The 25,761-nt window shown below is 45.7% G+C and overlaps 1 protein-coding gene across 1 annotated transcript in view; it reads right to left on the bottom strand.

Moving 5' to 3' along the window:
• The window catches only part of sspo (SCO-spondin), a gene marked incomplete at both ends in the record, with an annotated part of 79,563 nt that overhangs the window by 25,688 nt on the left and 28,114 nt on the right, over nt 1-25,761 (bottom strand). The window contains 53 exons of the mRNA XM_079181120.1: nt 1,151-1,327; nt 1,419-1,589; nt 1,770-1,816; nt 1,920-2,072; nt 2,199-2,436; nt 3,100-3,234; nt 3,490-3,657; nt 4,386-4,592; nt 5,367-5,531; nt 5,765-5,800; nt 6,110-6,330; nt 6,420-6,565; nt 6,837-7,003; nt 7,146-7,298; nt 7,569-7,789; nt 7,904-7,994; nt 8,128-8,328; nt 8,622-8,792; nt 8,992-9,192; nt 9,410-9,456; nt 9,575-9,744; nt 9,824-9,903; nt 9,993-10,163; nt 10,596-10,766; nt 11,035-11,084; nt 11,225-11,319; nt 11,393-11,529; nt 12,536-12,670; nt 12,817-12,987; nt 13,124-13,170; nt 13,295-13,550; nt 13,716-13,886; nt 13,998-14,201; nt 19,195-19,286; nt 19,644-19,769; nt 20,046-20,175; nt 20,678-20,800; nt 20,894-21,085; nt 21,191-21,355; nt 21,441-21,599; nt 21,825-21,980; nt 22,064-22,141; nt 22,274-22,381; nt 22,614-22,790; nt 22,939-23,080; nt 23,254-23,467; nt 23,606-23,726; nt 23,897-23,918; nt 24,446-24,521; nt 24,741-24,918; nt 25,092-25,233; nt 25,329-25,456; nt 25,580-25,700. Of these exons, the coding sequence (XP_079037246.1) occupies nt 1,151-1,327; nt 1,419-1,589; nt 1,770-1,816; nt 1,920-2,072; nt 2,199-2,436; nt 3,100-3,234; nt 3,490-3,657; nt 4,386-4,592; nt 5,367-5,531; nt 5,765-5,800; nt 6,110-6,330; nt 6,420-6,565; nt 6,837-7,003; nt 7,146-7,298; nt 7,569-7,789; nt 7,904-7,994; nt 8,128-8,328; nt 8,622-8,792; nt 8,992-9,192; nt 9,410-9,456; nt 9,575-9,744; nt 9,824-9,903; nt 9,993-10,163; nt 10,596-10,766; nt 11,035-11,084; nt 11,225-11,319; nt 11,393-11,529; nt 12,536-12,670; nt 12,817-12,987; nt 13,124-13,170; nt 13,295-13,550; nt 13,716-13,886; nt 13,998-14,201; nt 19,195-19,286; nt 19,644-19,769; nt 20,046-20,175; nt 20,678-20,800; nt 20,894-21,085; nt 21,191-21,355; nt 21,441-21,599; nt 21,825-21,980; nt 22,064-22,141; nt 22,274-22,381; nt 22,614-22,790; nt 22,939-23,080; nt 23,254-23,467; nt 23,606-23,726; nt 23,897-23,918; nt 24,446-24,521; nt 24,741-24,918; nt 25,092-25,233; nt 25,329-25,456; nt 25,580-25,700 (7,624 nt within the window). The remainder of the gene's footprint in view (nt 1-1,150; nt 1,328-1,418; nt 1,590-1,769; nt 1,817-1,919; nt 2,073-2,198; nt 2,437-3,099; nt 3,235-3,489; nt 3,658-4,385; nt 4,593-5,366; nt 5,532-5,764; nt 5,801-6,109; nt 6,331-6,419; nt 6,566-6,836; nt 7,004-7,145; nt 7,299-7,568; nt 7,790-7,903; nt 7,995-8,127; nt 8,329-8,621; nt 8,793-8,991; nt 9,193-9,409; nt 9,457-9,574; nt 9,745-9,823; nt 9,904-9,992; nt 10,164-10,595; nt 10,767-11,034; nt 11,085-11,224; nt 11,320-11,392; nt 11,530-12,535; nt 12,671-12,816; nt 12,988-13,123; nt 13,171-13,294; nt 13,551-13,715; nt 13,887-13,997; nt 14,202-19,194; nt 19,287-19,643; nt 19,770-20,045; nt 20,176-20,677; nt 20,801-20,893; nt 21,086-21,190; nt 21,356-21,440; nt 21,600-21,824; nt 21,981-22,063; nt 22,142-22,273; nt 22,382-22,613; nt 22,791-22,938; nt 23,081-23,253; nt 23,468-23,605; nt 23,727-23,896; nt 23,919-24,445; nt 24,522-24,740; nt 24,919-25,091; nt 25,234-25,328; nt 25,457-25,579; nt 25,701-25,761) is intronic.

Genomic DNA, 25,761 nt, shown 5'->3' with positions numbered 1-25,761 from the left:
GAGGCCAGGGCTGGAAAATACATCTATAGAATAGCAAACTAAAATAAATGTACCCATCACAATCTTCAATACATATATGATATCTAGCTCTTATAAATGGACTCAGAACAATTACAACATCCTTTTAATGTTCCTGATTATTCAGTGAAAGCTTAGTTTATACTGTGGTCAGATGACCACAGTATAAACTAAGCTTTCACTGAATAATCAGGAACATTTTTATATTATTTATGTTGTTATAAAGATAAATAGGAGAATGTATTGAGATTATAGATTTTAGTCAATATTGTCCCACCTTCAAAATAAATACACGATCTTGACTTGCAAATCAACATTTAAATACAATAATAATTCACGATAGTTTGCTGCCTGTTAATGAATGTCTCATTGTACTGCCGTAACAGAAAAAGGTGCACGTACACACTAAATGTGTGCTCCCAAATATAAGTAGAATGATGACCTCAGATGTGCACCACTTCATAAAGGCAGGACATGACATCAGTTCTACGAGGACTTTATGAAAGCAAACTTATCAGGCAATCTTACCTTAAATACTGTATCTCCTCGTGGACGGAACACAGATTTTGACATTATTGATCATCATCTGGTACGTTGAGTAACTCATGTCTGTTCATGTCTTGTAGTTCATTGTTAACTTGTTTATAGAACAGAGATGGCTCCTCTCTTTGAACAGGTTTATCACTAAATGATCTTAGTAAGTAGCCTTCTATATTAACAACATTAACAAGCTACATCACTATATTCAGATAATCTTTCCTTCAGGGAGTTAAGCATTTGATTGCACATCAGTCATCGATGTGGACTTGATATCTCCGTTTCCTGTTGTAAATATTCTAAATTATTTGATGTGTGCGTATTGATTTAAGCGACGGGTCAGCCTGGGATTCACACCATAATATAGAAACATTGCTTCATAAATCCTTGAAGTGACCCATTGTGTTCACCAATAAAATACTGTAACTATTTCCAAATGTTAACAGTGGCAGTAACTCAATTAGGAATCTGTTAAAATGGCCCTAATTATCATGGTTGCTCATACACAGAAATAGTTCATATCATCCGACTGACAGGACCTCAGAATAGAATCACAACAGTGAGCGTGGCAGCGTGTGTCGAGTGACGTCTGTACCTGCACAGGGCTGCTGGTAACACAGCTGGGTCTCCTCTCTGTTCCTCTCAGCCTCGATCTCAGCGGGACACGCTGCGTCTCCTCCCTCCTCACACGCACACACCCTGCGCCGCGACACCGAACCAGCGCCGCAGCTCCGGGAACACGGAGACCATGGCATCCAGGGGCAAAGGTCATCTGTAGACGAGAGAGTTCACGTGATCGATGACGTCATCATCATTTATGTGGCTGCGAATGTATGAATCGATCGTGGCGTTTCTGAACCAACCCAGACAGGGAGGAGTGAGACAGTCCTGTGTCTCTCTGTCCGGCCCGCTGCAGTGAGACCCGTTGTTACGTGGAGGGGGGTTGATGCAGGCACGGGTTTGAACCTGTGTACCCCGTCCACAGGTCACTGAGCAGTCAGACCACACTGACCAAGGGGTCCAGCCACCATCCACTGGACACAACACACAGGATTTGGTCATTGGACATGTATCTTTATAGGAAACGTGGTGGCATGACAGTGTGCATGACAGTGTATATTCTTTTTCATTAGAAGTAAGCTAGTAATGTAAGCTGAGTATATACAGTATAGTCTACTCTACCACATGAACTCTTAGTCTTTGCAGTGACCCACCTCTGCAGTCAATGTCTTGGCAGTAATCTCCCTCCGGGGTGCATGTGCTAGGAGTAAAAAAAACACAAAGCAGAAAGAACTCTTACAATTCTATTTTCTTTCTTTACACTGCAAACCGTGTAATCAGCGAAATGTGTGCGTCCATCTTACCATTGTTTACACTCGCCCTGCAGCCAGGTGTCACCCACTTCGAGCTCCTGGTCATCATGGAGACAGAGAGGTGGGCAGAGTCCTGGGTCGCAGGTTTTGTGCTGGACTTCCTCAAACTGGCAATGTGCTCCTTCGGTGTCCGGGACCAGAGACCTGACCCACAGCAGTGTGCTTCTGGTTTACTCTACTGCTTATTTGTTATTTGAACGAAACACATTTCCCAGAGAGGGTGGGGATTTCAATGAATAAACAGGCATTTGGGATTTTGTTTCCGCTCACCTGTATCTGGTTCTCTGGCCCTGCCCACAGGAGACGCTGCACAGCGCCCAGCTGGACCAGGAGCTCCAAATGCAGGTGGACTGGCAGCTGTGGTTGGTGCACAGGAGCTGTCCGTCTGAGCAGCTGCAGTTGTTACAGTCCACCTGATGCGAACTGCCGGACGCCCAAATGTGTCCCAGTGAGTCCACGCAGTCACACTGCCACAGCTGCACACACACCCCGTCCTGCTGCAACTGGCCTGAACACACACATCAGTTATTTCAAAACATGTACTATGTTAAAGAAAGGCAGGGGATTTATTAGGCCACGTTGCAGCAGCTGCTTTGGGGTGGGTTTATACATATTTAGTCTCCCACCTCTATCTAGCCACATCTAGCAATAACAATTGTTTGTTTTGAGTTCTGGTTTTGAGATTTCTGGCCCCATTCACTACAGTTTAGGTGAATGAAACAGATTGGAAAAAAATGACATTTAAATAACACAACAAAATGATAATTCTGTGTTCTGTTTAAAGATAATCCACAGATGTCATTGAGAACAGTTTTGATGGGGAACATTTTTTGTAAGAAAAAAAAAAACCCTTCCACAAATGTAAACTTTAGCAGAAACAAAACCCTTTAATCTACCTAAACCACATGCATGGTTAGATACCATTCTATATAGTTTTGTAATACAAGTGAAGTGAACCTTTACCAGGTTTATTCGATAGCTTAGCTTAACATCACCCAGGCTCATTTAAATACAGCTTGTGCACACATGCACACACACACACACACACTCTGTGGTGCTTATTGTTTCAGTACCAGCACCAACACATGTTAGGGAAGAATCACTCAGATATGCACACACCTCACACACACACACACATGCTTATCTGTTAATAAAATGATAGCAGCTTTGCCTTTAGGGCAGCGACAGCCGGGCTGACATTCGGCGTTGCCCTGGCACTCTATGCCCTGCTGGAGGTCTGAGCAGCGCTGTGGACACTGGTTGGCACACGACACGAACTCCTGGCCTGGCGGGCAGCCGCTCTCATCTGACAATACACAAACAGAAGGTCATGAATTTTCCCATGATGCTGCAGGCATTTCCTTCGCATGACGTGCCTCACCAAGAATCAGAGGCTGTGCTTACTTTCTCAACACAAAGCATCATCTGGAGAAATAGCAATATGCTGAATAAATGAGCACTGGTCTTTGCACAGGATGGACTATCTTTGGGGGTCATAGCATATCTCAACTTAACACGCGTGTGTGTGTGTGTGTGAACACGTTTGTTTTTTTTGTCTCACCGCAGGGTTTGGTGTTGCAGGGTTTGACCTGGTTCTTCTCTCCTTCACACTTCTTCCCTCCGTTCTTGGGCGGAGGGCTGGAGCAGGAGCGAGTGCGTATGGAGCGCCCGCCTCCACAGCGCTTATCACAAAGAGACCAGGGACTCCAGGGAGACCAACCTCCATCCACTACATCGTCCACACACAGACAAACATGAGCACAAGCACAAAGAACACCAGTGTGTTTTCACACTAAATGATCATTACAGTTTATCACAACTTGGCCATCATTTCTATTTGTTTTGATGACAATGTACTCACCAAAGTAATCGACTTGATACCATTGGATTATATTACAGAGTGCAATAAAAACCAAAACCAAAGAAGGACTTGGTCATGATAAACCTTTTAACCCATGTGTTAATCCAAACTCTTAGCAGTAACACACTGACTCATTATTACCTAATCATGATGACTTAAAACCTAGTTTTAAGGCCTTTATTAATATTTATAGTGTGCACATGGAACTCTATATTCCCTAGATGTGTGGTTAATGAGGTTATGACCAACTTGTGCAAAAACAATGCATAGTGTGTGGGAGACATTTGAGGCTGAGTGGTCACTATAGGCCCATAGTGCCTTAATGTGGTCTTTCATATTCATTCCACATAAATACAAACATCATGTCTGCTTAAACTGTTGTCAAAAAGTTGTTATTTTGTGGCAAAGCAGTCTTAGGTGCAGACCGATTCTAAAAGTCTACGCAACAATAAAGTAAATCTGACGACAATTATCACAGACATGAACCGGTGAAGCGTGACAATGCCTAAACCGTTTATGCTCAAGACAGGACGCACAGGCGTGAATGTCAATTTTCGGAACGGTTTGATCAACTACACGATCAACAGTAGGCTGACCTCGGCAGGGCTTGATGTTACAGAAGCGATTGTCCAGGTTTCCTCCCAAAATGTCCTCGCACCATGAGCCGTTGGTCCGGGGGCTGAGGAAGGTGCGGATCCTCTGCTGCTGACCCACTCCGCAGGACCGCGAGCAGGAGCTCCACTCCCCCCACTCTTTCCACGAGCAGTTCCTCTTTGCGCAGTCTGCCCCCACACAAAAGACATCTACAAAAGACACAAGACTGCTTGATGTAGTAGTTGAATATCGCTATAGCTAAGTAAATGTGATATAATTGCTGGTATTTTATCTTGTTTTTCTATTCTCTAGCCAGAATAATGACTTAACCATGAGAATGTTATTCATAACCTACATCATCTCCTAACAGTCAAACAGGGTATAATACTGTTTTGGTTGATGGTATTCCCATTTTACCCCCTCTGTGGGAAGAAAAACACTTGCCAGCTGCCAACTTCCTGGTTAGACATGATGAATCAGAGCTTATGTACAAATAAAACTTCAAATTATCCTCAAACAAAGTTAATAAATAATACAGGCGGCCTGTACTAATCTCTTCTGATGTCACGCTGAGTGTAGATAAAACACTACGGCTCTGTCGTCTCTGAGATAAGCATGGGGAAAAATGACAAACCAAGCCACAACACGAATGACAGATGTTATGAAACGGTTTGTGTAGAGAATTGAGTGGCGGATTGCTGAACATTACTTTCATCAGAATCATTCATCCTGCTGTCTGATGTAAGCCATTGGAAAGGCAGTTTTCATGTTATCACAAATGTCTTTTAAAATGTTATTGCGCAGCGCCTTGTTTAATGTTTAGTTCACACAGCCACCTCAACATGCTCTACTATTAGCTACTGAAGCATTAGCAGTTGAGTTCCTTTCTTAAATATAACTGGATCACGATGTAAGCGAGCTAATGGTTTGTGAAGTTCATGTTTGACCGTCTTGGCAGCAGGCATAGACGTGAGCGGTCAGACCTGGACACTGAGGCAGGTTACAGGCCTTCTCCTGGTGAGAGCTTCCAGAGCAGGGGGGTCTGACACACTGTCGGTGACGGGACTTCGTGGCCGGGCTGCGGGCATCCGTGCAGGGCTTAGTGCAGGGACTCCATGACGACCATGGAGAGAAGCCAGCATCCTCATCTAAAGAAGATCGAGCAGGAAAAGCGGACAAGCTATTTCAAGTATTACTTTTTTGTCTCGTGAAGGAAAAGATGGTAGCTGACAGGATTTAAGATAAACGTAATAACAATACCATGTACCATACAGACACAAACATTGCAAAGACCAGAGGAAAAGTAATTCAGTAAAAACTGTAAATGAACAACAGAGTGGACTCTAACTGGTATTAAACTTAGTTTGAAGGGAGACTTTACCTGGTAAAACTGGTTCTTCTGTAGGACCGACAACCACTGCCAACATCAAGCAACAAGTCATTATCAGTACAAGCTCCACCATTTAGTATTGTGCACAAACAAGAAGCTGGCAGTATATACTGTCTGTTATTTATATTGGATACAAATGAAGGATACACGAGAGCCCTTTATAATTAAATGATATCTGTAATTACATTCAATGTAGAGACACTTAGTCTCACAGCACATCCAATCTCCCTCACCTGCAAGTTGTTTGCTGTAACAAAACTCCACTCTTTTACTGCATCTCTATACACATTCATTCCATACAGCACCTATCTACTCTACCTAAACTAGCTCCTGTACCTGGGCAGTCTGGGGCCTGGCAGTAGGTGGTTTCATGGCGGGGCCCCTGGCAGTTTCTCCCTCCATGGGCCGGGGCAGGCTGTGTGCAGCTCTTGGAGCGAGTCTTCAGTCCCAGACCTCCACAGGACAGCGAGCAGGGGCTCCAGGAGACCCAGGGGGACAGACCTCCGTTGACCGGGCAATGCTCCAAGGAACAGTTCCACCTGCCAAGCTCGCAGCCGCTACAGAAGAGAGGGAGGGGGGGGAGTGTGTGTAGTTGGCAGTGTGGGACCGTATGTGGGACTGCGTGACTGGAAGATTTTCTGCTCACCAGGTGCTGCAGGCGTGGCGCAGTGTGTATCCAGACTGAAGCTCCATTCCCTCAGAGATGTTATGGAGGAGCAGAGACGAGACCGGCGTGACAGAAACACTCTGCAGAGAGGCCATGAACTCTTTGTCCACCAGACAAGGACACTCCTAAAACACACATATTAGAACCATGTAAAAAACATTTGTTTCAATGTAAAATAAGACTTTCTATGGTACATTCACTTCATCACTGTAGTTCTGTAGGCGTACCTCTGGATTTAAAATCAGTAATGCTAACTTTACATTTTTTGGAAATATGCTGACCATCGACCTTTTCGTCCTTTTGTGTTGTGAGGTTTAATGTTAGCGTTTGTTAAGATGCATGATTCATGACTCATTAGTCAGAATGCTGAAGTTGCTCAGATGACAGGGAGCCCACCTGCAGGCAGACACCGTGGTGCTGGTAGGTGTGAGGGGGGCAGTGGCAGCCTTCCTCGCAGCCATCGGAGTAGCAGCCCTCTCTACCGCTGACCTGAGCGCAGCTGAAGGGACAGCCTTCGCCTCGTTCACACTCCCTGTACAACCTGCCAGGAGGGCAGCCCACTTCTGCACAATGACGAGACGCAGATTGAAGATACACAAAAGCTTTTTATTTATTTTTTTTACCAAGTCACCCTGGATCTTATAGTTGTCATAGCTTTGACGCCACAGCTACAGATGTTGTAATCTACAGGGAACCAGGACTCACCGAGGCAGACCTGGGTGTTGCAGGTCTTGCTCTGGCGGCCGAGGCCGCTGCAGGGCGGAGAGCTGCAGAGACGAGAGCGGGACTGCTGTCCTCCACCACAGCTCACCGAACACTGAGACCACTGAGACCAGGGGAGCCAGGGGCCCACCGAGTCTGGAAGCAAAAACACACCGAGATGTGACAACAACTCACAAAACAACACATACAAATAACAAGATTCTTTATAAATGATATCTCATTTTGTACTATAGTCCATACTACTTGATAAATGTTGCTATGGACTTTGTTGTTCAACGTTTAAAGAAAGCATCTTTGTTTTAAAGGGTGATGTATGAAATCAGCTCCTCTTTCAGATGTCAGAGTGAAAGTTGTGTCTCAGTCTAAAAGCTGGAGGTGTAAGTTGCCTTGGCCAGACATGACTACCTGTGCACAGGTGTATGTTGCAGTCTTTCTGCTGGTCAGCGACTCCCAGGCAGCCCCTCCCACTGCTCTGGGGGGACGGGTTATCACACTGGCGTCTCCTGAACTTGACTCCTCCTCCGCAAGAGAGTGAACACTCAGTCCAGGACCCCCACTGGCTCCAGCCACCGTCAACATAGCAACCAGGGACCGATTGACACTGCAGGACCCCGGCCTCGCAGGAACTGAGATAAAGTGAGAGAGATGGCAAAAAAAATGAAGACACCTAAATTAAATTAGAGACAGATTTAATGTGATTAAGAATCTAAATGTCACAGAGCTATTCAGTTGTACTGTACCAGTTTCTGCAGTCACTGATGATGCTGTCTCCTGGATTTGCAAACTGCCAATCAGATCCACCGGGCCATACCCATGATGCATTACTGGAATCTAGACCGCTGAATGTCATTCCTATACCAGAGACAAACATCTACTGATTAGACTACTCTCTGCTCCGTCCAACACAGTTTACCAAAACAACGTAAACACTTCCAACAGCAATTTGCACACAAACAGATCTAACCAGTAGCAGAGCTGTTGTGGTATTTGCAGCGGCACTCCTCCCGGGCCACGCACACTCCGTCCTGCAGAACCATGTCACCCGGACAACCGCAGGTCCGTCTGCACCCAGGGGAGTCCACGCACTCTGTGTCACCATGGAGATCAGAACAGGAGCGCGGACAGGGCTTCCCGCAAGGCCATTCTTCCTGGCCTCCACCACAGTCTGCAGAATGCAGGGGGAAGTCCGGTTTGAAGAGAATCGACACACAGAGGGACGTTTTATGGTCGAGTATGTTTCCACAGAGTTTGTGGCAACACAAAAGCAAACTTGAAACTAGCCAGTGTTGACTTTTATTTACTCAACTCAAGGAGAAGACATGAAAATGCTAAGGGGTGCCACTTTGTTTCTTGTAAGGCCTCTCTTGCTTTCCATTTTTATCCCGCAACCTCCCTTTATGAGTGCTTTTCAAAATAAAATAAATACACAATTAATTTACAATCCCTAATGCTGCTGACCTGCGCAGACGGTGATGTTGTCATGGCAGCCGCGGCTCTGCCTGCTCTCTCCGAGACAGGGCAGCCCGCCGAACCTGGCGGGAGGACTGTTACATTGCCTGGTGCGGGTGGACGACCCGGCGCACCCGTCACACTCCGACCACGGTGACCACGGACTCCACGAACCGTGGACTAGAGGGAGAGAGAGGAAAGGAAACAGAGAGAGCGATGAACAGAGAGACACCACTATGGTTGTGTGATAGTACGTATTGTTATATTCGTCTACCTGTAGAGGAGGACATCAGAAGATGATAAAAAGGCAGAGACATGTAGATATAAAGAATTGACATAAAATGTGAATTTCTTAGCTTAGCTGAGGAACCAGTGATACCTGGACAGAAGGTGATGACAGGGCAGGGTTGTCTCTGGATTTGAACGCCGACCCCATTGTGCGTTTCCTGTTCTCCGGGGCAGGCCGCTCCTCCGGCCTTGGGCTCAGGACAGCCACAGCTCCTGTAGCGGGACACCGACTCTGCCCCACAGGTCCTGGAGCACGGAGTCCACTCTGACCAGTCACACCACCCGCCTGACACTGGAAACACACAGAAGGATGCAAAATCTACAGTTAACCCAGACTTTAATTTCCTACACGGATATTATTTTTATCATAAAGTCAGTTCTTATTTTTATTGTGTTCTTGTGTTGGTGAGTTTTACCTTCAGTCAAAGAAAGAAAGCCAGTTCATAAAAAGTCAGTTTTAAGTGTTGTTTAACACATACATATGGAGACTTACAGCTGGTCTTACTCACCTGGACAGGGGTATCTGGTGCAGTTGAGCCTCCCACCTTCACAAGTGCTGAAACGAAGAGGAAACAACAACATAATTAAGCTTCTGTCCCTTCTTTCTGGCTGTTTCCCTGTTAAATATAACTGTGGTGTACATGCATGTGTAGCGTGTGCTCCATTATTCTGACCAGTTGTTACATCCATCCGGGGCTTCGGTGGTCTCGCCTGGTTGCAGCCTGTGTCCGGTGCTGAGGTCCATGCAGGGACAGTCTTCTCTCTCTACACAGGCTGTCCCGTCAGCAGACAGGACCTTCCCCCCTGTACAGTAGCACCCAGGCTCACATTGCCACTCGCAGTGCTGAGGGACAGGAAGAAAATCACCACCAGAATTCTTAATGTCACAGCAGGAGTATTGGGTGGAAACAGGAGATACTCACAGCCAGGTCGTCACAGGAGCGCGGGCAGGACGGACCACAGCTACTGAACGCTGTGCCTGGCACCTGCGAGCATGGCGCCACTGACAACACACACGTAATGACACACTGCATTGGCTGTTTTGTGAACAAAACTCAAACTGCACATGTGGACCATTCTCTGTGAGCATACCTGGACAGTGGTCAGTGTTACATGCTAGGAACGCAGTTCCCAGCCCCTCGCAGTAGTTCCCCTCCCCCTCTGGACTGGGACTGTCACACTCTCTCCTCCGGCTTTGAACCCCCCCGCCGCATGACTTGGTACACTCCGTCCAGTTGCTCCACTGACCCCAGCCCGCATCACCTGGAAAGAGCCAACACATCATGATGAAATAATCCTTCGTAATAAACAGTAAATAAAGATGAGCGTTCCTTTCAACAAGAGCAGGTAAACACACAAATCACCCAGGAAGTGTCAGATATTTAAAGCACCTCGTAACATCAGTCATGTGCTGGGTGTACAGCAGGTATCTGTCCATTTTGCTCCATGCTGTGTGTTTGTTTGTCAATTTGTTTATCGTTATGAATACTACAATAAAAGATCTCCTGAAAAACGACTCAAGCCAGCCAGAACAATTTAAGTTAGCTCACGCTGCTTTCAGATCTTGCGGTCTGACTGCACTAAAAGTTGTCTGAATGCATTCCAGTCCAAATGTGCATACAGGCAACGTGGAAAATGTAATGCCAATACGTTTAAATATGAAATAGAATGTCTGTCAATACAAAACAAACTCACGGTCACATGGAGCGGTGATGCAGACTTGGTCCTCTCTGTGAGGGCCCAGACACGGCAGGCCACTGCCAGAGCGCTGGGGGCTGGAGCAGAACCGGTACCGAGACTGGAGACCCGCTCCACACGACAACGAACACTGACCCCAGGGAGTCCACACTGACCACTGGCCATCAACTGGAGGGAGTGTGTGTGTGTGTGCGTGTGTGTGTGTGTGTGTGTGTGTTTGTATGTGGAGGAACAGAACAAGAAAGATACAATGAGACGAAAGAGAGCAGTAGCATTGTGTTCTTTGTTTCATGTTATTTTGCATCACTACGGCTTCACTTTCAGTCAATTAAGTCTTGCATAAATTAGTTTAGACAGGATTTGCATGAGACATTATTGCCATGCAAACTTTGGTAACTGTAGCGGAAAAATGACCTAGTTAAACAATGATTCCTACCATTGCAGCTGACTTGAGAGCAGTTTACCAGCCTCCCCGCTTCACATGTGCTGAAATATTAACCCACAGAAGAAAAGATGAATCATCGTTTCATCTCTTATTTATGTGTTGATGAATGGAAGCACATGCTGGTGGAGTTACACTCATTATGGCTCATGAAGCAATTCAAAACAAAGTCAGTTTAACTTGCCAGTTGTTGCATTCTGTGGGGACAACATCTCCCGGTTTGTGCTGTTCTCCATCCAAGTCACAGCGACAGTCGGACTCTTGCACACACACACCATCCTGGAGATATGAAGACACCATCAGCAACATGTCCGTGATCACAGTATCACAGTTTAGCCAGCACCACGCCCACCTGTTGGATAGTCCCGTGTGGACACAGGCAGCCCGGCGTGCAGTTCCTGCTGAGGTCCATTGTGAGGTCTGCACACGACACTGCTCCCCTCACACACTGCTTCCACTGCTGGCCTGGAGGACACACCCTGCCGTCTCCTGACAGAGCAACACAGAGCCCGAGCAGAGACTTCTCAGTGTAATCACAAAAGAATCTGTGCATAACATGTGGACAAATTTATATTTGATCGGACATTTATTCAAATGTGGACGCCCGATGTTGTCCAATATAACAACAGCTCCATGATGCACTGGAATAACTGGCTAGCAAGTGCTTGAATCTAAAACAGTTGTCATCAGTCAATCTGGCAATGAATTCAATCTTTAAATACTGGTGTTGACATAAACTATCAGGTCGGTCCTTGACCAAAGAAATTCTTGGTCGGCTAACACGCATACGATTTTGCTGACTAATGGATTAGTTGCTTGTGGTCAACAGTTCTGTGAAACTGAGTTTCTCCACAAAGAATCACACAAAAGCACCACTTTAAATGTGTACCAGAGATGTGTTCAGAAGTTTCTTGGAAATAAGTCATTCAGCGTGAAAACACATCTTAGTGGATGAAGACTTAAATGAAAGACTAGTCGACTAAGAGGGGACAGCCCTACAAATTATGCAGAAATGCTGTGTGCCCTCTTTTTTTCCTTCCTTTTTTAGCATTTTTTACATGCTAAAAAGTACACTTCATATATATATATAACCATGTAATTATGAGCTAGGACGTGAAGGGCTGCCTCTAAGGAAGTCAGGTCACTTAACAGGGAAAAAATTACTTTTTTTGAAGACATTACACAAACCGTCGTTTGAGGACATGTTATATTCACGGAGTAGGATTTAATGTATTAGAATAAACATTCCTATGACAACATTGAACTACAACATCAATGAAGTGGCCATGATTTTCCATAACTCTGTTTGAGCACTTTCAAGACCTTGAATTGTTTTCCTTACTGGCTTCTTATTGCAAAACCATGATTTAGTGCAACAAATATGTGACAGATGTTGTATAATACATTCTGCGGTCTTCTTGAAAAGTACCCACTTATACACTTCTGATATTAAACATGACAATATTGTTGGATGACAGATTAAGTCCTGCTCTACCACAGGGCTGCAGGTTACAGGCGCTGAACTGCTGAGCGGTGCCGTGGATTCGGATGGGTCCACGGGTTCGGCTCCTGTAACCTCCTCCACACGTCACAGAGCACTCCGACCACGCCACCCATGGCTCCCTCACACCTTCAGACACATCACAACTGTATTCATTTCCTTTATCTGGGTTTTGATTTGGAAATTTTTGAATGCACACAGGAGTTAAATAAAACGAGCAACTCGTCTTTGGATTTTGTATATATTAACATTAGCAACCAAGTGCTTCTCCTCACCAACGCAGGGCTCAATGCTGCAGGTGTCGATCCCAAATCGGTCTCCTTTGCAGGGACGACCGCCGAAAGCTGGAGGAGGATTGGTTCCCGAACGATAGCGTCTTCTCACACCAACGTCGCATGTTCGACTGCAAGCGCTCCACTGGGTCCAGCTGCTCCAGCCACAGTCCACTGAAGAACACACACACACACACACACACACATACACACACACAGGACGAAAAGGCGGAGAAAGTCAGAGAGAATGGGAGACAAACGAGGTGAGAAGAAAAAACTTAAAGACAGCAATTCATATAAAATCACTCACCAGCGCAGGGAGCTGCTCCGCACTCCATTTCTCCATTAGTGCAGGTACTGTTTGAGACACACAATGCAAGATCAATTGACAGCCAAAATGATATGTTTGTATGTGTGTATACATAGGTGACATTTTGTCTACTTCACAATAAAAGACATCCTGAACACAGGCCGACAGTACCAGTTATTGCAGGCATCCACAGGCAGGGCTGCACCGGCTGGGTACAGCTCCCCCTGCTGGTAACACGGGCACTGTGCCAGGAGCACGCAGCTGCTGTTGAGCAGGTAGAAGCCCAGGGCGCAGTAGCAGCCGTCATAACAGGCGGTGACACACTGCACCTCTGTGGAGGTCATGTCCAGACACACCCGCGGACACGCGCCGCCTTGAGCCTCGCACTCTGCTGAAGTCATGTGCACCATGCCCTCTGGACACACACCTGTGTGGAGAGGAAATGAGGACTGAATGTCGCACGTGCACACAGGCCTTTATTCAACGAGGTGGATGAAATAACACGAGCAATCAGAAAATAAAAGATAATTCAATAGAAAAGTAAGTCACAAACACAACTCTATTATAGATATACTATTCACACATATTACACCTGAACAGGGGTGGGAGTTGCAGTCTCCTGTCTGTATGTGTGGCCCGGGGCAGCTGCTGCCCCCGTGGGTCGGTGCGGGTGAACTGCAGAATCGCTCTCTCGTTTGGACGCCGGAGTCGCACTCTGATGAACACTGAGACCACGATGACCACGCTGACCAGCCGCCATTCACTGGAAATACACACCTAAAAATCAGCTTTTCAGTCTTTCCTCTAACACGTCGTCTTTGTGGAGAGACCAGAGAAGTTGTGGTTTCTGCGTGTGTGTCTACAGCTGCGATACCTGGACAGTGGACAGTGTTACAAGGCTCCTGCTCCTCGCCGTCTCCATCGCAGGCCGAGTCCGCGTGCGTGTGGTTGAAGGGTGTGAGCGTGTGGTTGCAGCTGCGGAATCGTCGCCTGATTCCAACATCATCTACGTGGTTGAAACACGTCTTACTGCACTCTGACCAGCTGGTCCATCTGCCCCAGACTCCATCAGGCAGCACTGCACAAGAGGACAAAGTCATTCAGTATGCAAGTGACTTACAAGCAGAGATGGGCAAAAATACATCAAAATGTATTTTGATACAAAATACAAAATACCCCCAAATACAAAATCCTGGTGCCAGAAAATGTAACAAAATACATGTATTTTGAATTTAAAATATAGGAAATACTTTTTTCTGGATTTTCTGTTTTCTCACAATTTGGTATAGCAGAGCATTCAGGTTTGGGCTATAATGTACACAAAGCTCTGGTGAACCCCACAAAAAGGAAGAACAGTCACGGAATGTCAGTGTAACTAAGCAAAGCTATTACAAGACAACAACTTGATTGATTATGTATATATATATTTTTATTAATGGGACTTAACAGCCCATAAACTTTGGCGTTGTATCAACAAGAAAATATTCATCACATATGACATACAAGCTCCCAATCTCCCTCTTCCTATACAGATATATACTGTAATACAAAATACAATGTCGGCAATGCCTACCCTGTGAACATTGGTTCTTTAAAGAAAGCTGATCTTATACTCGAGGGACTTAAGTCATCCATGCACAAAGATTTCACAATTAGCATCATTTATGTTACACATTCACTGACTGTAAATGGACAGACATACAGGACTGCATCTGCTGCCACTAAAAACACAGTATCATGGGAAGCACTTATTTGGTCAGATAAATCATGTTCTACTCCAGGAGGAGAAGTTACTCTTTCTTATTAGAGTGCTTGAAGTTCAGTGCTTTGATGAGCATTTCTATGATTCTAGAATTTACTCTTTCTTATTAGAGTGCTTGAAGTTCAGTGCTTTGATGAGCATTTCTATGATTCTAGATTTTTAAATAAAAACAGAGTCTCTGTTGCTATCGGGTGCATGACAACGGACACGCATACGTCAGTAAATGTCATGGAAACGTCAAGAGTGCTTGAAGTTCAGTGCTTTGATGAGCATTTCTATGATTCTAGAATTTACTCTTTCTTATTAGAGTGCTTGAAGTTCAGTGCTTTGATGAGCATTTCTATGATTCTAGATTTTTAAATAAAAACAGAGTCTCTGTTGCTATCGGGTGCATGACAACGGACGCGCATACGTCAGTAAATGTCATGGAAACGTCAACACCACGGCGGTATAGCGAGCGGAGCGGAGCCTTGAGCATTGACTCGACGGCGGAGCGGAGCCTTGACTCGACGGCGGAGCGGAGCCCTGAGCCTTGACGGCGAAGCCTTGTGCCTTGACGCTGGAGCCTTGCCTTCATGGCGTGTAGACGGCGAAGCCAGATCCTTGACGGCGGAGCCTTGAGCCCCGACGCCGGAGCCTTGCCTTCATGGCTCCGCCGAGCCTGTCGCTCGGCGGAGCAGCTCCACCACTCCGACAGGTTCCGCCGAGTCAGGCTCGGCGGAGCGGCACCGCCGATCCGACAGTATCCGCCGAACGTCCGACAGGCTCCGCCGATCCGACAGGTTCCGCCGAGCGTTAGCCTCGGCGGAGCAGCACCGCCGATCCGACAGTCTCCTGAAACTGTCGGCTCGGTGGAGCTTGTCGGCATTGGCGGAGCCTGTCGGCATCGGAGGAGACTGTCGGCATCGGCGGAGTTTGTCGGATTCGGCGGAGTTTGTTGGCATTGGCGGAGGTTGTCTGCTCGGTGCAGCCTGTGCTGGCGGAGCTTGTGGCTCGGCGGAGCTTGGCGGCTTTTCGCGTGCCTGTCGGCCCTAGACGGCGGAGCGGAGCCCGTCGAGTCTGTCTGCACTTGAAGGCGGGCCGAAGCGGGGCAGGGCGGGGCGGAGCGGGACGGGGCGGGGCGGAGCTTGTCGGCAGTTGACGGCAGGAGCGGAGCGGAGCCTGGCAGTTGACGGCGGAGCGGGGCGGAGCGGAGCCTGTCGGCAGTTGACGGCGGAGCGGAGCGGGACGGAGCCTGTCGGCAGTTGACGGCGGAGCGGGGCGGAGCGGAGCCTGTCGGCAGTTGACGGCGGAGCGGGGCGGCGCGGCGCGGAGCGGAGCGGGGCGGAGCCTGTCGGCAGTTGACGGCGGGGCGGAGCGGAGCCGAGCGGAGCCGAGCCTGTCGGCAGTTGACGGCGGAGCGGAGCCTTGACTTGACGGCGAATGGTTTACACATTTGCTGTGCTTAAATTAACACATGAGTGCCTCAGTAAATGTCATGGAAACGACACCACCACGACGCTATAAAAGGTTAGCGGACCTCAGATTGTCACTTTGCATCTGAACTTGGAGACTCGGCGGAGCGGAGCTTGTCGGCTCGGCATTTCACAGCATAATTTACAATAATGTAAACATTTCAACATTAAAATAGATGAGCATACTTTACTATACACGTGTAAACTATTTTAAAACACATGTAAAGTGTAGAATGCTCATCTATAATGCTGAATGTACAATGCTGAATACTTGTTCATTTTCTAACATGTTATGTTGAACTGTATTACATTGTGAATACAATTCCTTTTAACTTTAAGTTGTTATTGTTGGTTTTATTATGGTCCATCCACCTGTATTTTCAGTCATTCTTTTTACATCAGTTAGAATTAGAACAAAGGTTTAAAAATAACTTAATTACAACCTGCTAACATAACTAACTACACTATTACATTTCAGAGCTATTCACATAACTGTTTTAAAACAACCGACTCCAGATTTGATACATTATAAAGGAAAATGTTGTTTACTGGTGGTGTATTGTAAATGTTATTTAATCTTGATCATTTTAAATGAACCAAACTAAATCCTGAAGAAAACACAAACTGACCCCTTCACCCATATATTACATACATATACATACGTACATATACATATACGTACATATACATACGTACATATACTTTATTTATTAGAAGATTATAATAAATTAACATATCTATACATATCCACCCCAATAACAATTGACCAATGTGTTCAGGCTAAAACAATTACAACCCTAAATTAATCTCTGAATATCACTTTAAAATTTTAAAGGTGCACTTGAGAGCAACTCATATTTGTGGGATGATAATTTTCAAACATTTTTAAATATAGGAATCAAACATGCATTATAATATTTCCATGGATTCAGTGATTCAACTCTGATCTGACCTGCAAAGCATATTTTGGATGCTGTAAAATACATGTGATGTGCTTTGTATTCATATTTGCGGTGATGTAAACTAATATCTGGGGAAATGTATATATGGGGAAGAATGTGACCCATACAGGATGTAGTCACATTGTTGTTCACTTATTTATTTCATTTTGACTTGGGAGAGGGTTCTTCGAGATCGCCAAGATCCGTTATCACATCATGATGACTTCCTGTACGAGTGCTATCGATTCTGCCGACACGGAATCATTTATTTACAAGACCTTCTCGAGCCATACATTGAACACCACACCCCGCATATGAAGGCAAATCACTGTCAAAATCCGAGAGTGCGAATGAGATCCATGCGCGCGCGAAAATCAAACAGCCGCGAGCGTATTTTACTTTGACGAGCACTTTTATATCACTCCGCGAGCAAAAGTCCGTCTCGCGCGAGCAAAAGATATCACTCTGACGCAGATGCTAGGTCTGATAGAGGTGGTTTTCAATTCAATTTAATAGCGTTATTAAATACAAAATGTGTTAAAGTCAAGTTGCTCAGATTGGTTTAAATTCACTCCATCATTCTATTACAGACAATGTGTGTTTGATAGTCAAACCTCTTGTGACAAACAGCTCAAAGACACTTTTTGATCTTAATTGATTAAAACATGATGATCATATTTAATCATACTGTTGTGTTTACAGAAGTTAAGAGATATAATATGAGCAACAATTTGGACCCGCTCAAGGATCTGGAGCCGAGATTAGGGACCACTATTTGTATATTAACTGTTTACCCAACTTAAATCACTAACAAGTAATTAGTGGATGAAAAAGTATTCAGATCCTCACTGCAGTAAACGTACTAATAACATACTGATGAAACAATAATCCACTATGATTAAAATACCTGCAATCGAAACCTTAGTCAAGTATGTTATTATCAGCAAAATGTACTTTATGTGCAGAAAGTAAAAGTACCCGTGCAGTAAAATGTACATTATTTGCCCCTGACCTGTAGTGCAATCTGAAAATCTGAAAAGTCAGAGTGATATCCGGTTTATCCAAAGACGAGGTTTGTAACCAATTATATGTAGAGATACAAGGGAGACTGGGTCCGCCCACTTACTGTCAAAAAGAAAAACTACTTGTGAGCGAGCAGGAAAAAGACACATCATATGTTCTACAATAAGAACATTTCATATCATTATGCCTTCAACACAGAAGCAGATCCACTCTGCTCAGTTTCTGGAGATTCTCCACGTGAAGTTGCTTTGCTTAAATAGCTAGCTACTCGACTGATAAGTTAACTTGCTAAACACTGGCTATGCACTAGCCTAGACAGCATGCTAGCGTCATTAGCATATTAGCATCGATCGCTAGCATGTTAGCATCGATCGCTAGCTTGATATTATAACCATCACCATGTATATACAATAGGCTACAATATTTTACTTGACAGACAATCCGTTGAACTTGAAGATCTGAAGACTGAACTCGTGAACTGTTTTTTGATTCGTGGAGAAAGTATTTTGAGTATTTTAAATACAAAATTACTCCACTCTAATGTATTTTGTTACAAATTACGTTAGATTTTTAATCGGCCTTATCAAATACAAATTACAAAATACTCAAAAGTAATTGAAATACGTATTTCAATTACAAGTAATAGAAATACTGCCCATCTCTGCTTACAAGACTAGCATACTGGCCTGAGACTTGCATTTAAGTATTTGAAGAAAGGCTTCACTGTAACTGTTGCTCAGAAAGTAGCTCTTCACACTTAGACTTAGACTACAATATAAAGTCTACCGTTTGTGCTGCTGAAAAAATGAAGAATAACATTCATTTTAGTGCAAATTGCACTTTTTAGTTAGATTATAAATCTAGTGTTACAAATGAAAACTGTTGGTATACCAGGGAGACAGGAGCCGGAGCAGCGGCGGGCCTCCGAGGAGTCTCCTGGACAGGGCTGGATTCTTACGGCTCCAGCCGGGTTCACTGGAGACCTGAGGAGACAGTCAGGACATGAAGTCGCCTGATCCAAATTCAATGGGTAGTGCATGCGGGACCAGTAAAAAGCATCAGTCCATAACAAGTACATTATCACATGAAATGCCGATTAACGTACAGTAACAACAGTAAATGATGCAGCAGTGAAAGAATAGCACACTAAGATTATGCAAACGTATGCAAACTGTACACCTAGTTCAGAGTTTGCAAAAAACAGCAAACAGAGGAAGTGAACATTTATTAAGTACAGAATTATTATTACAATCATATCAACATGCTATATAATCACAGTTCTGTTGTGAAGAGTGGAATTAGGAGTCCGATGCTTCATCTGTTGAATTGAACGGGCTCACCTGTAGCGCTGCTGGAGCCCCAGACCACAGGTCACGTCACACGGTGACCATGACGACCAGGCTGACCAATGACAGGTGGCCACACAAAGGGAGGTGTCACAGGTTACTTGTCCATCTATGCACACGCTGATGGGGCACAAAACGTGCATGAGATTTTTATCATTCACAGTTGCTTTTCTCTTAACAATGAGGCAGCAGTCCAGTGTAATGGGAAAAACTACAAAATATGACTTTCTCAGAGAAAACTGCTTTACGACATGAAAAATAAATTGAACGCAACCAGAGTTATGAGTCTGTTTTTAGAAAGCAAAAATCCTGTTATTTAGCATTTTAGTACAGTGTGAAAACCAGGCTCGCTCTCAAAGTGGAAAATAGAAAAATCAATGCGACTGTGTCTTTCACCATGAGGTACACTGGTCCCTGCTGACCGTCTGTCCTGGCTGCAGTGTTTGACCGTCCCAGAGACAGACGCATTGGCTGCCATTCACACACCGCCCCTCCTGAAGGTACAGACCGTCGGCACAGCGACACCCTGGAGAGGACAGGATGTATGTCTCCATCAGCATTTCAGCCACCAGTGAATGAGCCGCTATCGTTTCAGAGGAAATGTCGGCAACGCTTCAATAGAGGTTTGTGCCTTTGAAAAATGGTTGGCTTTGTAGTCTGAATAATTTAATAGAGAGTAGGAAATTGCCAACCCACTGAATCAAAATCAGAAAACACAACATTCTGTTTAGTCCAACTAGAAACTTCCAGTAAATTATTTAGTGCTTATATTTACTCAATTGAATGTAACTCCAACACAAGAGAGCTGTTGGCTATATATGTTTATCTAAATAACTATGACGATTCACAATGTGTCTTGTATTATGGACAGTGAATGGGCTCAAGCTTTGTCTCACTAGGTAGGAAACCTTTAACATTGTTTGCATGGCACTTCCTACTCAGTTGCAACATATCTAGTGTTTTGAATTTAGCCGTACAAACAGAACAATGACATCGCTCGACGCCCCATCACTTCCTGTGTGTCCTACCCGGTACACATGCTGCAGTGCAGTTGCTGGTCATGCTGAGATGTGAGCAGGTAGGAGGACAGGGCTCTACCCTGCCAGCCTGGCAGTCCGCCTCAGTCACCAGCACCATGCTGTTGACGCAGCCTGAACAACCAATCAGGGAGCAGACGTGTTTAGAATTAGACAAGACTTTAAACACCAACAACAGAATTTATTGTGCGACAGAGTGCGGGCCACCTGTCTGCGTGCCGATGTCTGTGGTGCAGGGCTGGCTGTTGCAGCTCTGGCTCTGCAGGGTCATGCCCTCGCAGTCCCGCCCACCGTTCTTGGGAGGAGGAGCAGAGCAGGTTCTGTTCCTCCGTTTGACACCACCTCCACACTGAGCGTCACACGCCGACCACTCCGTCCACTCTGACCAGCGACCGTCGACTGCAAGAGGAGACGGGAGAGAATGAGATTGAGACAACTATTAAATCAGAGACCGGGCGCTTATGAAAGATGTGTCCTGTTTGACATCAGATTCAGAGAACAGACCTGGACACGCTCGAGGGAAACAGGCTCGACTGTCAAACTGAGCTCTACCACAGGTCCCTCCGGGCAGAGCTTCCCTCAGGATGTCCCTCTGCCGGAACAAGGAGCCCAGACCACAGGACACACTGCACACGCTCCACGCTGTCCACGGGGACATGATGCAGTCCACTAGAGGAGAGGAGAGGAAAACAATTCAGCATTTCCCTGTTTTGTTCTGTCTTATTACCACTTTTGAGGTGGGTTTATACTTTACCACAGTCTCTCTCGTCCGATCCGTCCACACAGTCCCTCTGCAGGTCACATCTCCGGTCCAGGTGAACGCACTCCCCACTGCCACAAGAGAACTGCTTGGGAGAGCAGGGGCTGGGCACATGGGGACCTTGTGAAGTCACCGCTGGTCTGGCTGTGGTGCCTGATAACACATTGGTATACAATAACAGAACTTTGTTCAATTCATTTTATTCCAGGAATTACACATTCCTTTACTTCAAAGTATTTCACATGCGTGTGAAGGCCATCATGAAACTATGTATCTCCAATATCATCAATGTCACTTTTTCTACATTTAAATGTGAGTAAAAGTGAAGTCATTCTATTTCCATTCTAGTCTTCCCCCTGACAGGTTGTCGATGCATACCACAGCCTTCCTCATCTGACCCGTCCAAACAGTCCCGTCTGCCGTCACACACCTGTGCCGACTCAACACAGCCAAAAGAGCGGCACGCAAACTGGCCCTCCACGCAAAGCACTCTGGGTAGGCCGCCATCGTACGGAGTTGTAGCGACCCACAGGGCTGTAAATGAAAATAAAACAGTGGTTACAGTATATGTTTATTTTGTATGAAGTGTTGTAGGAGAAACAGCAAGGCTGTCTCGCCTTTTGTGGTTTGCAACCCAGGTTTTCCAGAATGGAGGGATGTGGTGAGATGCAGCCCAGGTTGACCTGTGGTGACCCCTGGGTAGATGGATGGTTTGAAATGATTAAATGTGACTTGCAAACAGACACACCCAAAAAGGGGGGGGGGGACTTTGGTAAAAAGCCAACAACAATGAGCAGAAATTAGATTTGATCAACAGCACATTTTACCTGTACTTGAGGTTGTCGTCTTCTGGAGTCCAGTTTGACCTGTGACCCCTGGGGTAGCCATGCCAGGAAGGCCACCGTGGGACCTGGTGGTGTGGAGGCCTGGGGCGCCTGGGACATAAATAAAGACACACACGGATCAAAGAAAATGGAACACAGGGAAGATCGGGAAGGAGCTGTGTATATCTTAACTCAATTGCCAAATAAACTGTCAAATGTAAATAGTTTTGAATCACTTATTCATGTAAGGAGACTAAAATTGGTGTTGTAGCAGGACACAAAAGAAGAGAAATAAATATGTATATGACATGAAATATGACATGAAATATGGCTCAGGCCTCACCACAGTTGATCTCGTCAGAGTGGTCCTTGCAGTCCGCTCGACCATCACAAAGCACAGAGACGGGGACGCACTCTCCACTGTGCAGGCACGCAAACAGGCCTGGCTCACAGCGCTGTGCGGTCACTGTCCCACCACCAGAGGGAGACGTGGTCCCGCTGCTGGGGGTCACCAGCTCATCTGGGAGAGCAGGAGGAAAGGTTTCTTCATTAATAACACTATTGTGAAGTCGACTCACTAGTTCTGTGAAGCAAAGATGAGCTAGTACACAAGAGGAAGTAGGTCCTGAGGATTCTGATTTCGTTGTGCAGTCTGTTGAATTCCTCACCTCCTCTGCAGCCGAGGATCTCCACACGCAGGAAGAAGGTGTGTCTGAACTCCACAGAGATGATGCGCAGGTAGCGAGCTCTGACCAGCCGACCGAGCCAGCGGGTCACTGGGGTCCTGCCCGCCATCCGCACCTCAAACACCTTCACCACAACCGACAGGGCAATTCCACATGAGCACATCTAATGTCTAGAATAATGCATCAGATTTGTCTTTTTCTCCCCCATGTATGAACACATTCATATGGGGATCTATGTAAATACAGAAAACATTCAGTGTTAATTAAGATACTAAATGTCCACATTAGTACAAATACCTTAGCTGGGCCTCCAGGGTTCCCGTCCTCAGTATAGTCTGTGAAGAGGCTGCTGTGCAGGGCGAAGGCCAGGCGGTATTTAGTGAGGTAACCCCACATGCGTTCACTGACCTGGGTCACCACCCCTGATACCCATGTGGGCTCCAGGAAGTCCACCTGGAAAAAGGGCTGGGGATCTGCAGGTAAGGGGCTCCATCCAGGCTCCATAACCTGACTGCACAGAGGATGATGTGGTTTGTTTTCTGAATGTTTTATATTTTAGACTTTTAAGTGCATGCAAAAAAAACACGTGGAATGTTCCTGCTAGTGTACACTTCAGGGACGACAACCAATCAAAGGTTAGATCGCTCACACGTTAGGGACGATGTTTAGTCGTCCAGCATCAGCAGGGTTGTTCTCGCGGTGCGAGGACGACGTCAGCTGACCGTATCGAATTCTCCCATCCTCCAGTCCAAGGGGAGAGGAGCAGATGGCTGCAGAATATGATACAAATTTTAACACCGTCCAACAGACAACTGGCAAACTGAACACTTCAAACACAACACATTAAAGCAATAGATCTGCAGGAATATTTGAATATGTTTTAGAAGATATTAACAGAGGCTGCTGCTCTCAAAACATAAAAACTGCATTTAACACTCACCACGATGTCCTGGGCCACCATCCTGTGAAAATAAATGAAGTATATATTGATACGTGCCTATATTAACATCTGAAATCTTTGATTATTCTAATTCTCTCTGCAAGCAGTTCTATTACTAGAGCAAAGAGGGGTGGGAAAAGAGGCCAGCCCTGTCTTCCATCCCTTTCCAAGATAAATTCCACAGACAATAAATGAATAGTGGAAATGTTATCTGTAGAGTATTTACAAAACAATTTTAGAAAATGTATCATCTTGACTTGACTTTAAACAAATAAGGCCATTCACGATGATCACATGATTTTTCAGCATCCATAGTCATCCCTGATAAATGTGTCTGTGTTGTATGATGCTGCAGCGTGTTCTTGTATTTGTATGCATCTATTTTGAATGAATCCAGTTTGACTCATATGCATCATATCTGGTAGAACCTTTGCTAATCCATGGCTCTTTCATTTAAATTACATTAGAAAGAAAAGACGTGTATATAAGGACGCATCGAGACATAAACATCTGTGACACAGTCGTGATGAATTTGGAGTGTTGTCTCACCGTTGATGTCAGTGCAGGATGAGTGACAGCACTCTTGGGTGGAGTCCTGAGAGGAGCAGGGGTGGGTGTGTACGGTCTGTAAATAAGCACACAACAATGAAGAGGAGAAAGTACCGAAAATCCTTCTTGAATACTGTCAACACCAAGGAAGGATGAAAGAGGAACTGGATGAACAGAGATGAGATAAAACAGTAAGGAGCAGAATACAGGAGTGGATTAATAACATGATTTATCAATTATCACAATAACTTCAACGACTATTACCACTGCTACAAATCATAATAATGCCCTCCACCTGTCTGACTGGGTGGTGATGTCATGAGAATGGCAGCCAGTTTCATCCTCTCCTTTTGGACAGTGGGGGATCCCATCACAGCGCAGCCCTGCCTCGATGCAGCCCCCTGGTGGGGGGCAGGAGAACTGACCAGCAGGGCAGCTGAGTGGTATGATGTCTGTAGTGGATGGCTGCGCACCTGCATGAGGGGAATGGAGAGAATTAGTAAAAAGGATTTCTATGCTCAGCTTTGGTGTGTGTGACTTATAAATCCTGTTTAAGGAAACTAAAAAGCACCAGAGGTAACCTGGAGGAGAGGAGAGCATTTTAGAATCACAACACCAGCAGAGTAGCATTGAGCTATCCACTGACCGTCTCCACAGCCCATGATCTCAAGCCGAAGGTAGATGCCATTCTGGAAGTCGTGTGGCAGCAGGCGGACGAACTGAGCCGACACCATCCTGTCCAGTCGGATCTCTGCCACCCCTCGGTCATCATGGTTACCATGAAAAACCTGGAAATAGAACGGCAAAATATGAAAAAAACAATGGCAAGTGGCCTTGGATGTATGGGATGGAGAGTTGCATGGACTCGGGTGTAATGTGTAACCTTGGTTCTGGGCCGGGCGTCCGTAACGAGCTCTTTGTAAGTGAACCACTGTCTGCCATCCTGGCTGAACTGGAGGTAGAAGCTGGACACGAAGGTGCCAAACACACCACCACCCTGGGTTAGCACACCTACAGGAGGGAGAGAAAGCATTTCACTTATTCTACTGCAACACAATATCACATGGGAGTCTGTGTTTAGTGACCCAGCATTTAAATCTGTACTTGTTCTAAGGCACCTGCATGCATGTTTACCAGTGATGTTGTATTGTTTCAGCAGGTCCGTCTGTAGGTATGGGCTTCGTGTGTTGCTGGTGTGGCCCTCAGGGCTCCGGTGCGGTAGGTCCTTATACTCATCGGGTTCTGGACTCCAACCCTGCAGATAAACAGTTTGCAGATTACACGTCACGATCGTGTTGCCGCAGCATGAAAGATTT

This window comes from Pholis gunnellus, assembly GCF_910591455.1.
Source record: "Pholis gunnellus genome assembly, chromosome: 20".
Taxonomy (NCBI): Eukaryota; Metazoa; Chordata; class Actinopteri; order Perciformes; family Pholidae; genus Pholis; species Pholis gunnellus.
The sequence above is the reverse complement of the archived record's forward strand: the minus strand, read 5'-3'. Positions and strand labels throughout refer to the sequence as shown.